Source organism: Perca flavescens, chromosome 6, assembly GCF_004354835.1.
Source record: "Perca flavescens isolate YP-PL-M2 chromosome 6, PFLA_1.0, whole genome shotgun sequence".
Taxonomy (NCBI): Eukaryota; Metazoa; Chordata; class Actinopteri; order Perciformes; family Percidae; genus Perca; species Perca flavescens.
In genome coordinates this window covers 18,594,697-18,610,152 of record NC_041336.1, presented here as the reverse complement: position 1 = coordinate 18,610,152, position 15,456 = coordinate 18,594,697, and the positions used below count along the sequence as shown (strand labels likewise).

Genomic DNA, 15,456 nt, shown 5'->3' with positions numbered 1-15,456 from the left:
CCCTCATGATGCTTGTTTTAGCTGCAGAGACAAGTGGAAGTCACTGTTTGCCAGTGTGGGTAAGAGCGTGTGTGTGTGTGCGTGTGCGTGCGTGCGTGTGTGTGCACACGTGTGATAGTGTGTTTTGTTTTGTGTGTGTACTTGTTTAGAAATATCTGAGGTATTGTTATATTATGTGCTGAGGTGTCATTACATAACAGAGTTGGCAAGAGGGGAGGGGGGGGACATGTGGGGTGCTGACGGGTGTTTATGGTTGTGGTGATGGTGGAGGTAGTTGGGTGAATCAATAAATGTGTGTGGATGTGTTGTTTACTGGCCCGCTAATCATTTGATTACAACCAGATTAAGCCATTACTCTTTTAAATATCTTGTAAATATTTAACCTGATTGTTTAAGGTCAAAATTGGAGCGAGCATTACCCGACTGACAGACCAGCTTTATTTATTAATCTTGCCCTTACTGTCTCATACAGTGCTGAAATCAGTCATTAACTGATTTGTTGATCAACAGAAAATTAACCGATAGCATTTGATAATCATTTAAACCATTTATTTAGCAAATAGCAATAGCATTTTCTGGTTCCAGCTTTTTAATTTTGAGGATTTGTGAGATTTTTTTCATTTTCTATCATCATAAATTGCATATTTTCTGGATATGAAGACGCCACTAAGGCTACAACTAACAATTACTTTCATTATTCATTAATCTACCATTTCTTTTCTTGGCTAATCAAATAATCGTGTGGTCTATAGAATGTCAGCAAATAGCAAAAAATGCCCATAACAAGTTCCCAGAGCACATGGCAACGTCTTTAAATGTCTTGTTTTGTCCAATCAACAGTCCTTAATCCAGTTGGAAACTGTTCTTTCCTTTTTTTGCTTAAATATTACTTTAAAATTACAATTCATCTATTATCAAAACAGTTGTTGATTAATCTTTGGTTGATTGACTAAACAATTAATGAACTAATTGTTTCAGCTTAGACGTCACCTTGGCCTTGCAAAATTGTGATGGAAGTTCTTCACAAATTTCTAACACTCCAGTCAGATTTATGTGAATAACCAGATTGAGCTTTGCAGTCCTCCAGTTTGGCATGGGAGGATATTTAAAAGAAACCTCTCATTAAAGGAGAAACTTTTATTGTATACTTTTTTTTCTCCAATGCTGATTGTAAGCTTTTCCTCCACCATAAGCCTCTTTGAAACTCGTTGAACCCAGTTCACTCTGTGACCTTTCACAGGTGAATGGGCAGATTCAAAACACACGAAGAAATGAGACTAAGGGTTATATAGTATATAGGGTGAAATAGAATAGGGCTGCAACCAAAATTTGTTTTTGCTTATTGATTAATCTGTTAATTATTTTCCAGTCTACTCATGTTAACATGGATGTAAACAGTGAGTTAGTGGGTGATTGATGTGAGTAAGGGGTTGATGATGGGGGCGTGCTGTTCAGAAGGAGTAATTGAATTTAGCAATAATGAATGGCTGAAACATTGATGACTGTTATGACTGCAGAAAGAACATGTCTGGCAAACTATAATATGCTGTGCAAATAGTTTATCCTGACACTAAACACGTTAGTGAGTGAAAGCATAGACGTGGATGGTTGTAGAGGGAGGGGTGTGTGTGTGTGTGTGTGGGGGGGTGCCTCAGGCTCACTACTACAACTGCACTCAGTTGACCCACATCATGCAAAGACAGAGAAGAATGAGGGGATATACGGCCCACAAAGGAATTAAACGGATTTTTAATTTCCTGGTTTATAGACTATTTAATGCACTTAATATCAACTTTGTGATATGGATCAAACAACTCTATGTTTGCTTACAACTTTTACAGAAGAAGGATGAAAGTATATGTAGTTAATAATTACAACAAATAATAGTTATTGCGGTCCACATTTACTTTTTATCTAAATTTAGTAATTTAACATGACCAACTTTGGCTGGCTTAATTAAACACTTTCATAAGTGAGCCCAAGCTGCATGCATGGGAAGTGGAAGACCCAGTAAAAACCATCGTAAATACAAAAATGTGAATATGATTGATGGACACCCAATAATTCCGCTATGGTCCACTGTTGCTTCAGATCAACGTCACCAAGTAATTTGGACAGAAATTGCCTCATCTCAATGCACAAACAATATTTAAAATATCAGTTATAGCAGGCTATTATAAATATAAACATATTTACCCAGTTCTGTCATAAAGGGTAACAATGCCACTGTTTAACATGTTCTAGTATAGCTTTTTAATGTTATTTTAATGAAATACAAACTTTAAAAGATAGCTGACTTATCTAAAATCCCGACTTTTCATCACAATTTTCAAAGTGTTTCCTTGAAGGAGAAACGGGCCACTTCTCCTCGCGTGCGGCTAGGTGGAAACAGCGAACATTTCACCGACTCGACTGCGCGGAAATGGTCACGAAGAAGAAACAGCGTCCATTTCCTTTTCCGGTCTTGGATCAGAAACGTCGTGTGAACGGCGCCACCAAACAGAAAGTTTTTACTGAAAACTTAGCAGTTTGGGGGATTTTCGCTTCTTAAACTTGATCGTTTCTGTTTGACTTGTATTACGTAAGTCGGATAAAGGATAAAGACAGAATCGAAAGGTTCGTACGTTTAATTAAGGCGGTTATTTGCTGATGTTGGTAGCTTGCAGACAGCAGTGTGCTAACGTTAACTAGCAGGTAACAGTTAGCCGGGGAGTTTTGGCGGATGTAATTGATTTTAGCGCGTGTGTTGCTCCTGGTTAGCACATTTGTCAGCCAGTCTGTTTACAAACAAAAGCTAAGTTTTGGGCTAACTGTGTGCATGTAATATATATATGAGTAAATAACTGGACGTATGTCTAAGTGGGTATGAGTGAGACAGTAGAAAGGGTTTGTGCTCATGTAGCTAGCCCTGTTTGGGACTGTCACGATGGTGTGACACAGCTTATGTTGCATGGTGTAAATGATATGATGTTCTGCAGGATTGGGATATGTCTCTTCCTAAGCGGGAGGTGGAGGAACTAAGGCCATGGGTGGAGCGGACTGTGAAGAAGGTGCTGGGTTTCTCAGAGCCCACGGTGGTTACTGCTGCTTTGCACTGTGTTGGAAAGGGACTGGACAAAAGGAAGACCATAGGTAACTGTATTGACCATTTGAGACTGCTGTGTTTTATCCAGATGCATTAAGATATACTTAAGACAAATCCATCCAGGGTCTTAAGTTATATCATAACTAGGCCTGTCACGATAACAAATTTTGCTGGACGATAAATTGTCCCAGAAATTATTGCGATAAACGATAATATTGTCATCGAGAGACCATTTGCATCTAATATAATGATAATGTTGTATAATAATAATAATAATAATAATAATACTACAGGTACACCTTTTCAAAGATCAATACACTTTTATTTCTAAAGAATATTTAACACTGGAACTGGAAGACATTTTAAATATCCACAATATGTCTTTGATCTCCTTTGGTATGTCGTCTTTCACGCTGATGTACAGTTGTGGAATTGCCATTTGTGACACGTAAGTTCTCAGACTAGAGACTCTGTACTACATTTTACAATTATTTAACACTAAATATTACATTTAAATAATATATAATTAATAAATAAAATCTATATGTATGGCTATCTGCCACGTGGCGAGTAAATGTACCAAAATAGTTCTGTTTTTCAGTCTTCATTTTGGCGAAGGTGCGGCTTCTGCTCCTCTGCAGGTCGGAGCTTCGTCGGTGCGGGCCGACACACACACACACACACTCAGGCACCAACTCTGACATACTTTCCACACTCCGTGTCCGCGGACAGCTGTAGGCTTGTACCGTTAATGTTCTGTGCATTGTCGGACACATGCAGCCACTTTCCTGAAACCGCTTGCGAGACTGACGAGTCTACAGCGGCGTGTATGTCCGAGCCTGTCTCCACAGTCTCCACCTGCAGGTTGTCAGCTGTGTGGTTTGGAATGAAAGGGAGAAAACGGGACGCCGAGTAACATGGTGGATGTCGCTCATATACTGCAAAGTGCTGCAGGAAACCCTGCTCCAACTCTCTCTCTCTCTCATGACTGACAAGAGGGTTCACTCCTCGTTACGCTAAGGAACCGAGAGTGGTCCTTCAGTCTCTTTGGTAGAGAAAGAGAGGGAGAGATGAGGAAAATAAACAAGCATGCAAATGGAAATTATCGCGGCCGGAAAAATTATCGAGCTCATTTTTTTTTTATCATGCGATAACTCGATTTATTGACTATCGCGACAGGCCTAATCATAACCATAATTCATTTAATCTATATGGAAGATGTCGCCGTGGTTTAAACAGGAAAAGGACAACTGGTTTGTTTTTGGCTGTAGAGCCAAAGAGAAGGATTGCAGTGATGGTTAACGCCACTGTATATTACATTACCATGATTTGGGTAAACAATCCGTGTTTGGGATGATTGTCAAGCTGCAGTCTCACCACAGAGTTTATTAAGTAACCTTTCAATTAGACGAGGGACATAGTAGTGATGACCAAACCATTATATGTAGTTTTAGCTATCAGCAGTCAAAAAAGAGATTTTATTTTCAAAAGAAAGGAAATAGGCACTTAGTTAATACCTCAATGGGGAAATTCAATTTTTACAATTGTTTGTTGTTATGCTACACACACAGGCCCAAAATATACACATTCAAACACAGGACCCATAAACATGCAGGAGAGGTGTCAGAGCAAAGAGGCCGCCACATAGTCGGCGCTCCAAGCAACGGGAACCTCTCCAGCTACCAGTCCACACTCCGTACTTAGGTTCATACTGGGACCCTCTGGTTCGGTAATAGAGTTTTACTCTGTAAATTGATCCATGTAAAAAATGCTAAGCCAACAAGGTCCCCATTTTCCTTATTTTATTTTGCAGGACAGAGAAGGTAATTGGCTGTAGTGTACTGCACATCCTTCTAGACTCAACTTTCAGGCGCTTTGAGAAATTGCCTAAATTGAGACAATAATCAAAGGAGTCCTGCTAATTGCTATTGCTAATTGTTTGACACTCATTTCCACCCCAGACCAGCTGCGTCCCTTCCTTGATGACTCCGCGGGAGGTTTTGTGGAGCGTCTTTTTGAAGCTTTGGAGGAAAGCCGCAGTGCACGTGGCAACAAAGGAGGTGGAGAAAAGCACCGCAAGAGAGACCTCAAGGTAAGCACACACCCTCGCAAACTTGAGCTAGCCACTGCTGTATTATCATGACATACCGAAACACATTTACATGCACTATTATGAAAGTGGGGAAGTCAGAAAGAGGCTTGGACCGCTGCTTTGTCACTTTTTGAAAGTAAACTGATTGTATCAATTGGTCAAAATTCTTATCGCTTAATAATCTATTAACCTTCATAGCCTGTATACATACTAAGTTTGATTACTCAAAACCCCTAGATCCACTGTGTGGACATTATTGACAAATAGTCATATTAGATAATTATATATTTAATAATATTGGAATAATTGTAAACACAGTCATGTTTGGCTTAATGATGACCTGTTATATTGGTGTTTCTGTTTTGGCTGGTTGGTCACAGGATGTGTTTGGCGATGAGCCTGAAACAGGTGTAGTGCGAGAAATTCAGGAGTCAGTAGATGGGACAGCACCGAAGAGGAAACGGGTCCCTCGCTTTGAGGAGGTGGAGGAGCCTGAGGTCATACCTGGACCTCCATCTGAGAGCCCTGGCATGCTCACCAAAATGCAGGTAAGAGATTTTGTCCTCGGTGCAGTTAAGATTGTTCCTAAATAAGTTGTTTTGAGTTTTCATGATAAACTTTCTGCTTACTAACCTCTTCTCTGTTTGTTTAGATAAAACAGATGATGGAAGCAGCCACGAAACAGATTGAAGAGAGGAAGAAACAACTGAGCTTTTCCTCCTCAGTCCCTGCTGTACCAGTAAAGAAATAACTTTTTTGTCTTCAAGACTTAACCTACTGAAAAAAAGTATCAGTAATTCCAGGCAATTCATTCAATATGACACCATTTTTATTTTCACTGACTTTAACAATTGCCCCTTCCCACACCACCGTCACAGCTGGAATCCCCTCCAGTCTCACGGCTTCTTGGCACATCCGCTGGTGCAGCTGCAGGTGGTGGCTCATCTATCGCCCCCTCCCAGGCTGCCAGCTTCATGAATGATGCTATCGAGAAGGCCCGCAAGGCTGCGGAGCTACAGGCCCGCATCCAGTCCCAGTTAGCCATGAAACCTGGTATCCTTGGAGCCTTGGGGAACACTGGGCCTCACAACCTAGTGGCACTAGCTAATCTACACGCTATGGGAATTGCCCCACCGTGAGTAATGTTGCAGTATTTAGGATTTTAATATCCAAAGGTGACGTGGCAGTGGGAAAATAGCCTGCTTTCTCTGTGTCCCTTTTTATAGAAAAGTAGAAATCAAGGAGGTGAACAAGCCAACACCTCTTATTCTGGATGACAAGGGAAGAACTGTGGATGCCAGTGGAAAAGAGGTTGAACTCACACACCGCATGCCAACCCTGAAAGGTATGTGTACACAGTGGTCCAGTAACCTGTGTATACACACATACACACACACACACTTATTGCCTTGTTCCTCAATTCATTTCCCTCTGTCTCTGTAGCAAACATTCGAGCAGTAAAGAGGGAGCAGTTTCGTCAGCAGCTGAAGGAAAAGCCTGGAGAGGACTTGGAGTCCACGTCCTACTTCGACCAACGTGTGACAATTACACCGGCTCAGCGCCCTCGCAGAGGCTTCAAGTTCCATGACCAGGGGCGCTTTGAGAAGATTGCTCAGAGAATAAGAACTAAGGTTGGTTTTAGCTCCTAAATTGTCACCTGTCCGCAGTTGTCTCACGCTGGTTATTTGGATTAGACATAAAAGTAAATAATGGTTTGAAAAAAACTTGTCTTTCCCTCCTTGCTTGATTTTGACCTAAATTAGGCCCAGTTGGAAAGGTTGCAGAATGAGATTGCCCAGGCAGCAAAGAAGACCGGAATCCAGGCATCCACCAAACTGGCCCTGATTGCCCCTAGGAAAGAGATTGGAGAAGGGGAGGTGCCCAACATTGAGTGGTGGGACTCTTACATCCTTCCCTACAACATAGACATGTAAGAAACTACAACTAACCCAGGAACTTAAGCACTTAGTTTGATGTTAAGGGTTAAATGTTAAAACTGTCCTTTGTCTCATTGTCACTGCCACGGTGAAGCTATAGAATAAATAATAATGCAGCCTGTGCTATTAACTTACTGTAGTTAACTGACACGTTTTCCCTCTTATCCTATGAAGAACACCCAACACAAAATTTGAAGAGTTGGAGCTCTTTGGTGTGACCAACCTGGTAGAACATCCTGCCCAAATCAGCCCTCCAGGTCAGTGTATGGAAGGTAAAAAGTCTGCACACTGTTAAAGGTGCTCCCAAAGGATGTGTGTTTAAAAAGATGAACATTTCTGTCCTATAAAGATCTCCATTATGAGGTAGAAGTGCACTCATAGAGAAATTGGCGTTGAAATTAACAAGTTAATTAGTAGTATACCGGTAGCCAATTACAGACCTGCCAACCTGTACGCATTTTGCGTAGTAGATATGCATTTTGACATCAAAATACGGTGATACGATTTGTCACTTTAAACTACGCAAAAATCAGGTGACTGCTTTGAGTTCACTCGTTCACGTGCAGTAGCCATCTCAGTCTAACTCATGATAGTAGGCAGCTAAAACTTATGGCTAAAACAGCGTAGCAGCCACGAGCATGCTGGAAAAAAAAAACTAAAGAAGAAGAGTTTGACCAATCACAGCGTCAGGTCCCTTCCTCTAATGTCAAGCGGAGATATCGGCTACTGATAGTAAAACGAAAGCATCAAATGCAAATGTTATTCCTCCCTCATTCCCGTTTAGTTTGGTTGGTTTCCCCCATATATCTGTGGGTTTCCCCAAAGAATTTCTAATATAGGAAGAAGTTCCACTCCCTCGTTACTTCCGGCTCCTGAACTGGTTGCAGTTCCACCAGAGTTCCATATAGGGGGCGCTCACAGGCCAGTGCAGAATGAATGGGACTCTATGGAGCTATACCCCTCAAAACCCACTTTAATTTTTTGTCTAGTAATTTGAATGTTGCATTCGAAAGGGGAGGCTAAGAAAATACACACTGCTTGGTGTTCGATTTTTTTAAAGTGGCTTTTTTGTTCTAAAAAGCCTTTTAAAATGTCAATGACGTCATACACATATACGGCCAAAGATACTGCTTTACGGCGAGCTCTGAGTCGCTTCCTTTGTTCTCTCAAGGCATCGACAACACAGCTGACAGGTTAGGCTCTCCCTGTCAATATACGTGCTAGAAAGAGGTTTGCTAATGTTTTAAAGACCACACCAAAATATTCACTCTGATATTCAGGTTCTGCTTCGGATGCCGTCAAGCGGGATCTCCGATCATAATCAGTCCTTCACTGACCAATCAGCATTCATTAGCAGAATGCTAGCGTGTTATGGGCTACAACGACTCACCCTGTAAGAAATCAAAAGGACATAAGTACTCTTTCATTCAACTTTCGACCTATAACCCATGTTGAACTTGCAAAAACTACAATCAAATCTGAGGTTTCTCAACGACAATCAGGTGAAAGAGACACATTTAGCCGTCTAGCTCCATAGAGTCCCATTCATTTTGCACTGGACCGCGATCACCCCCAGTGGAACTCTGGTGGAACTGCAACCAAAATCCGGTACAATGGGGCTGGATAGGGAGTGGAACGGCTTTCCGTAGACCGGCTTTGGTTTCCCCAAGGGAGGACGGTGCTTGCAAAGGTAAACGGATTTGATGTAGATAGGTGAAATTTTGAAATGAATTAATTTACGTAGCCTACCTGTCAACTTTGGAGAAATATTATTTATTTATATTATTACGGAAACCGTCGCTGGACGCACCCGGGACACAAAGTAAACACGCCTCTCTGACCGGTACCGGGGGGTTAACGGTTAAACTGAGCGGAGGATGTGCGGAATGTGTCAGTGTCTGTCGGACCTTGGCTGGCCGTTCGGTGCGTTCAGACAAAGCTCAAGCTAACAGGCTAACGGCTTATTAGCTAGCCAAACACCGAGCGGTAACATCTGCAAAGATTGGCTCTGTGAGCGCATCAATCTGCTCGGTGTGCGTAACAAACAGAGCGAGCAGCCGCCGGACTCTAACATCTGTTGATCCGTGCAGGACTTCACTGTGAGCGGACTGTTTAGAGACGATGTGACCGGCAGGTAACGTTAAAGGTTATCTGCTACTGTAGCAGAGCTGCAAGGAAATGCTGAACTTGTAGAGTTACAAATTACTTGTCAGTTACAAGTCCTGCATTCAACATCTTCCCTATGTAATAGTACAAAAGTATTATCAAAATATACTTAAAGTACCAAAAGTAAAAGTGCTCATTATGCATCCATCCATCCATCCATCTTCGTCCGCTTATTGTCGGGTCGCGGGGGCAACTCCAACAGGGGACCCCAAACTTCCCTTTCGAGCAACATTAACCAGCTCCGACTGGGGGATCGGCGTTCCCAGGCCAGGTTGGAGATATAATCCCTCCACCTAGTCCTGGGTCTTCCCAGGCCTCCTCCCAGCTGGACGTGCCTGGAACACCTCCCTAGGGAGGCGCCCAGGGGCATCCTTACCAGATGCCGAACCACCTCAACTGGCTCCTTTCGGCGCCAAAGGAGCAGCGGCTCTAGCTCCTCACGGATGACTGAGCTTCTCACCCCTATCTCTAAGGGAGACGCCAGCCACCCTCCTGAGGAAACCCGCCGCTTGTACCCTGGATCTCGTTCTTTCGGTCATGACCCAGCCTTCATGACCATAGGTGGTAGGAACGAAAACTGACGGTAGATCGAGAGCTTTGCCTTCTGGCTCAGCTCTTTTGGGGCGGTGCGATAGATTGAATGCAATACCGCACCCGCTGCGCCCGATTCCGACCAATCTCCCGCTCCATTGTCCCCTCACTCGCGAACAAAACCCCAAGGTACTTGAACTCCTTCACTTGGGGTAAGGACTCATTCCCTACCTGGAGAAGGCATTCCATCGGTTTCCTGCTGAGAACCATGGCCTCCGATTTAGAGGTGCTGATCCTCATCCCAACCGCTTGACACTCGGTTGCGAACCCGATCCAGTGAGTGCTGAAGGTCAAAGGCCGATGATGCCATCAGGACCACATCATCTGCAAAGAGCAGCGATGAGATCCCCAAACGCCTCGATATCCTGTCCATAAATATTACAAACAGGATTGGTGACAAAAAGCCCTGGCGGAGGCCAACCCTCACCTGAAAAGTCCGACTTACTACCGAGAACCCGGACACAGCTCTCACTTTGGTCATACAGAGATTGGATGGCCCTGAGTAGAACCCCCTCACCCCATACTCCCGCAGCACCTCCCACAGTATCTCCCGGGGACCCGGTCATACGCCTTCTCCAAATCCACAAAACACATGTAGACCGGTTGGGCATACTCCCAGGCTCCCTCCAGGATCCTTGCGAGAGTGAAGAGCTGGTCCGTTGTTCCACGACCAGGACGGAATCCGCATTGTTCCTCCTCAACCCGAGGTTCGACTATCGGCCGAACCCTCCTTTCCAGCACCTTGGAGTAGACTTTACCAGGGAGGCTGAGAAGTGTGATACCCCTATAATTGGCACACACCCTCTGGTCCCCCTTTTAAAAAGAGGAACCACCACCCCAGTCTGCCACTCCTTTGGCACCGTCCCAGACTTCGCAATGTTGAAGAGGCGTGTCAACCAGGACAACCCCTCCACACCCAGAGCCTTGAGCATTTCTGGACGGATCTCATCAATCCCCGGGGCTTTGCCACTGTGTAGTTGTTTGACTACATCAGTGACTTCCGCCTGGGAAATCGGCGACAATCCCCGTTATCCTCCAGCTCTGCCTCTAACATAGAGGGCGTATTAGTCGGATTCAGGAGTTCCTCAAAGTGCTCCCTCCACCGCCCTATTACCTCCTCAGTGGAGGTCAACAGTGTCCCATCCTTACTGTACACAGCTTGGATGGTTCCCCTTCCCCTCCTGAGGTGGCGAACAGTTTTCCAGAAACACTTTGGTGCCGACCGAAAAGTCCTTCTCCATGTCTTCTCCAAACTTCTCCCACACCCGCTGCTTTGCCTCTTTCACGGCAGAGGCTGCAGCCCTTCGGGCCCTTCGGTACCCTGCAACTGCCTCCGGAGTCCTCCGAGATAACATATCCCGGAAGGACTCCTTCTTCAGTCGGACGGCTTCCCTGACCACTGGTGTCCACCACATGAGGCACCTAAGATCCTAAGACCACAGCTCCCTAGCTTCAGCAATGGAAACTTTGAACATTGTCCACTCGGGTTCAATGCCCCCAGCCTCCACAGGGATGCAGAAAAGCTCCGCCCGGAGGTGTGAGTTGAAAGTCTGTCGGACAGGGGCCTCCTCCAGACGTTCCCAATTTACCCGCACTACACGTTTGGGCTTAAGGTCTGTCCAGAGTCTTCCCCCACCCCTGACCCAACTCACCACCAGATGGTGATCGGTTGACAGCTCTGCCCCTCTCTTCACCCAGTGTCCAAACATACGGCCTCAGATCAGATGAAACAATTATGAAATCGATCATTGACCTTCGGCCTAGGGTGCTCTGGTACCAGGTACACTTATGAGACGAACAGGTTATAGACAATCCATGACTAGCACAGAAGTCCAACAACAAACAACCACTCTGGTTTAGATCAGGAGGCCGTTCCTCCCAATCACGCCTCTCCAGGTGTCTCCATCACTGTGCGTTGAAGTCCCCCAGCATAACAATGGAGTCCCCCACTGGAGCCCCATGCAGGACTCCAGTCAAGGTCTCCAAGAAGGCCGAATACTCCGAACTCCTGTTTGGTGCATATGCACAAACAACAGTCAGAGTTTCCCCCACAACCCGCAGGCGTGGGAGGCGACCCTCTCGTCCACCGGGTAAACTCCAAAAATGGCGCCAGCCGGGGGCTTGTGAGTTCACACCCTGGGCAACTCCGAGAAGAAAAGAGTCCAACCCCTATCCAGGAGTATGGTTCCAGAACCGAGACTGTGCGTAGAGGTAAGCCCCACCAGATCTAACGGTCTCCACCTCCCGCACCAGTTCCGGCTCCTTCCCCACAGAGAGGTGACGTTCCACGTCCCCAGAGCCATGCCGCCCGGGTCTGGTCCGCCGAGGCCCCTGACCTTCACTGCCACCCATGTGGCATCGCACCCGACCCCAAACAGGTGGTGGGCCCATGGGCTGAGAGATGGGAGCCAAGTAAAAGTGCCACCAGGCGCCGCCCGGACGAGCCCGCCGCCTGGGCCTGGCTCCATTCCTCCGGCAGGGTCACTCCATCTCTACCTTGCTTCTTCTTCTTCTGCAGTGTAATTTATTTTATTGTATTATATTATGATCCAATTAATTGTATTAAATATGACTGATAATTTAAATAAAATGTTTCATTTAATTCAAGTAGCCTACTTGAACCTAATTTTCTAGGGTTTAAAATGTATACAGATTTGACATTTAATGGCACATTTATTCCGCGTGCATGCCGCCGTGTTCATGAACCAGAACTTCGACAATAAATCAGTAAGTTGGTACTCAAAGTTTTTCAAGGTTGGCAGGTCTGCAATTATATGAACATTTTAAATGAAGTCAGACCTCATAAAGAGTAAAAAAAATACAAATTTGAAAATAGACAATGTATCATGAACATAACTTTTCCAACGATTCAGAAATGTGGGGTTAGATGATGCATTTTCATTCCAACTTGTTTTTGTCACCCACATCTTGATCTCTGGTTTTTAACAGCCAAAACGGATTATTTTACATTTTTGCAGTACCTTTTGCAATGTGCAGACGTAACATACTTTTAGATTTTGATGCTCTGTCTGTCCTGCCCCTGAGCAGTATGTTGTATGTGCGTGCTCTAATTTATGAAAGCAATTATACATCTTTACCCTGTCTACAAGCCTATTCACATCATATAATTAAAGTCCTGGAATTATTTCATAACCACCATAATTTGCTGGAATTGTTACAATATATATGGTGTTTTTTACTCAGTTGACGCAGATAAGCCGGTAACGCTAGGCGTATACCTGACAAAGAAAGAACAGAAGAAGCTGAGAAGACAGACACGAAGGGAGGGGCAAAAAGAAGTTCAAGAGAAGGTTCGCCTGGGACTGATGCCTCCACCAGAACCCAAAGGTACCCACATACAAATTACTATTATTACAAACTACTACAATAAAGATTTAACTGAATCCAAATGTAACTGATGTTTGGTTTTGTTTTCTCAGTACGCATCTCTAACCTGATGAGAGTGCTGGGGACGGAGGCGGTTCAAGACCCCACGAAGGTGGAGGCCCACGTCAGAGCGCAGATGGCCAAGAGACAGAAGTTAGTAACACAGTTAATCTCCACACTGCTACACTCTCATGCCTTGCACTATTTTGATATTTCCATTTAACATTGTATGATAATCCATCATCCATAATCTCCCTCTTTGCAGGGCTCATGAGGAGGCAAATGCAGCACGCAAGCTCACAGCGGAGCAGAGGAAAGAGAAGAAGGTCAAGAAGTTAAAAGAAGACCTCAGTAATGGTGTTCACATTGCAGTGTACAGGTGTGCATTTGTAGCAAGAGAGCACATAACTGTCGTTCAAATATGTAGTGCAGAGTGAGTTGCAACGTAGAAGTGTGTCTAATTTAAGCACCTTACCTTCCCTGTACAGGATCCGTAACCTGCAAAATCCTGCTAAGAAGTTTAAGGTGGAGGCCAATGCCAACCAGCTGTACCTGACCGGCACAGTAGTTCTGCACAGAGATGTCAACCTTGTTGTGGTGGAGGGAGGTAAGCGTTTACACTGACAAGTGCCAAATTTAAATTGTCTGTTTCACAAATTACAGCTGGTACTTTTCATGAAACGTGATTTGCAATAATCTGTAAATTGCTGTGAGGGAATAATGTCTGTGGTACATTTTAATAATCATCATTAAATGTATAATATGTGGGATTTTCCTTGAAAACTAATCTCACTCAATCATCACTTCTCTCTCGCTCTCGCTCTCTCTCTCTCTGCTATCCCCTTAACAAGATAAGTAGTTGGATTATCAAACTCAAACTTAAAATCTAAATTTCTCCCTCCTTTTTTAGGCCCCAAGTCCCAGAAAAAGTTCAAGAGGATGATGTTGCACAGAATCAAATGGGAGGAACACAACAGTAAAAGAGATGGTAGGAGGGGCTTGACTTTTGAGTCTTTTGTGCAAGTTGCCATGCCTTTGCTTATTTCAGGGATACTTAACTCTTTACCATTGATTCTCAATTAGATCCAGATGGTGATGATGATACAAAGAGGAACAACAAGTGCTGGCTGATTTGGGAAGTGAGTGTTCATGCATCCTGAGTTACTAAAATATTTAAATTGAATGCTTTTGTTTGTGAATTCATATAAGTCTAACGATTCCTATGGTTCTCCAGGGCACAGCTAAAGAGCGTAGTTTTGGGGAGATGAAGTTCAAGCAGTGCCCCACAGAGAACATGGCCAGAGAACACTTCAAGAAACACGGCACAGAACACTACTGGGATCTAGCTCTCAGCCAGAGCGTGTTGGACGGCACAGATGACTGAAACCTCAATCAACCGAGCCCAACAGCCTCAGAGTCAGTTGGCTTTCACTGTTGACTGGCTGCCTTCAACTGAGGAAAGACGGACTTAATCAAGAGACTTGAACATAGAAAAGGAGGAACAATAAACCGTGTGGATCTTTTTGCAAGAGTGTGTGTGTGTGTGTGTGTGTGTGTGTGTGTGTGTGTGTGTGTGTGTGTGTGTGTGTGTGTGTGTGTGTGTGTGTGTGTGTGTGTGTGTGTGTGTGTGTGTGTGTGTGTGTGTGCGCGCGCGTGCGTGTATGCCTGCATCAGTGTTCATCTCTTTGTCGTAGGCTATTCTGTCAAATGTTGTGTCTGTTATTGAATAAAATCTGACAGATTGATCTGTGATGTAAATAACTTACCCAACGCTTTTTGTGAAGACGAGAAATAGTGTCAGATTATGCTATGGCATTTTTTGTGCTGAAATCCCCATGTACACACTAGTAATCCATGAGTCAAAGCAGTTATTAAAAAAAACACCCCATTACTGAATTACCGCACTGTTATTGTGCTAACACATTTAGAGTAAACCTGGGTAATGTTACGAAATTATTACACGATTTATTGTGATCATTACAGGTGCATTTAAAAAAAAATAATTCAAGTTCCCATATCAATTTTGTTTTTCTTTTGGAGAAACGAGCAAATTTTGTATTCGCCTGTAGCTATATTTCTCTCTAACGTTACAGTCACAGCCTTAAATAAACAACATTCAAACCACTTGTGTTCGTTTTTCCGTCAATTGGAGATGATTCCGCTCATATTTTCTTTAACATTAGACCTCGACTATTATT

General features: G+C 44.0%; 1 protein-coding gene across 1 annotated transcript; it reads left to right on the top strand.

Moving 5' to 3' along the window:
* The first annotated feature begins 2,416 nt into the window (after positions 1-2,416).
* prpf3 (PRP3 pre-mRNA processing factor 3 homolog (yeast)) lies at positions 2,417-15,382 on the top strand. Its single transcript, XM_028581556.1, has 17 exons — positions 2,417-2,616; positions 2,979-3,132; positions 5,047-5,177; positions 5,558-5,725; positions 5,830-5,916; positions 6,056-6,312; positions 6,404-6,522; positions 6,621-6,808; positions 6,941-7,107; positions 7,289-7,371; positions 13,076-13,219; positions 13,312-13,411; positions 13,524-13,637; positions 13,747-13,865; positions 14,169-14,246; positions 14,342-14,397; positions 14,493-15,382. The coding sequence occupies exons 2-17, from the start codon at positions 2,988-2,990 to the stop codon at positions 14,640-14,642; spliced, it is 2,106 nt and encodes a 701-aa protein (XP_028437357.1). The 5' UTR covers positions 2,417-2,616; positions 2,979-2,987; the 3' UTR covers positions 14,643-15,382.
* Positions 15,383-15,456: the final 74 nt, after the last annotated feature.

Excerpts from the sequence above, each read along its gene's own strand:
- prpf3 (XM_028581556.1), top strand. The coding sequence starts at position 2,988 with ATGTCTCTTCCTAAGCGGGAGGTGGAGGAACTAAGGCCATGGGTGGAG. Across the intron at positions 5,917-6,055 it reads CCTCAGTCCCTGCTGTACCA|CTGGAATCCCCTCCAGTCTC; the intron begins GTAAAGAAATAA and ends CCACCGTCACAG. Across the intron at positions 6,809-6,940 it reads CTCAGAGAATAAGAACTAAG|GCCCAGTTGGAAAGGTTGCA; the intron begins GTTGGTTTTAGC and ends GACCTAAATTAG.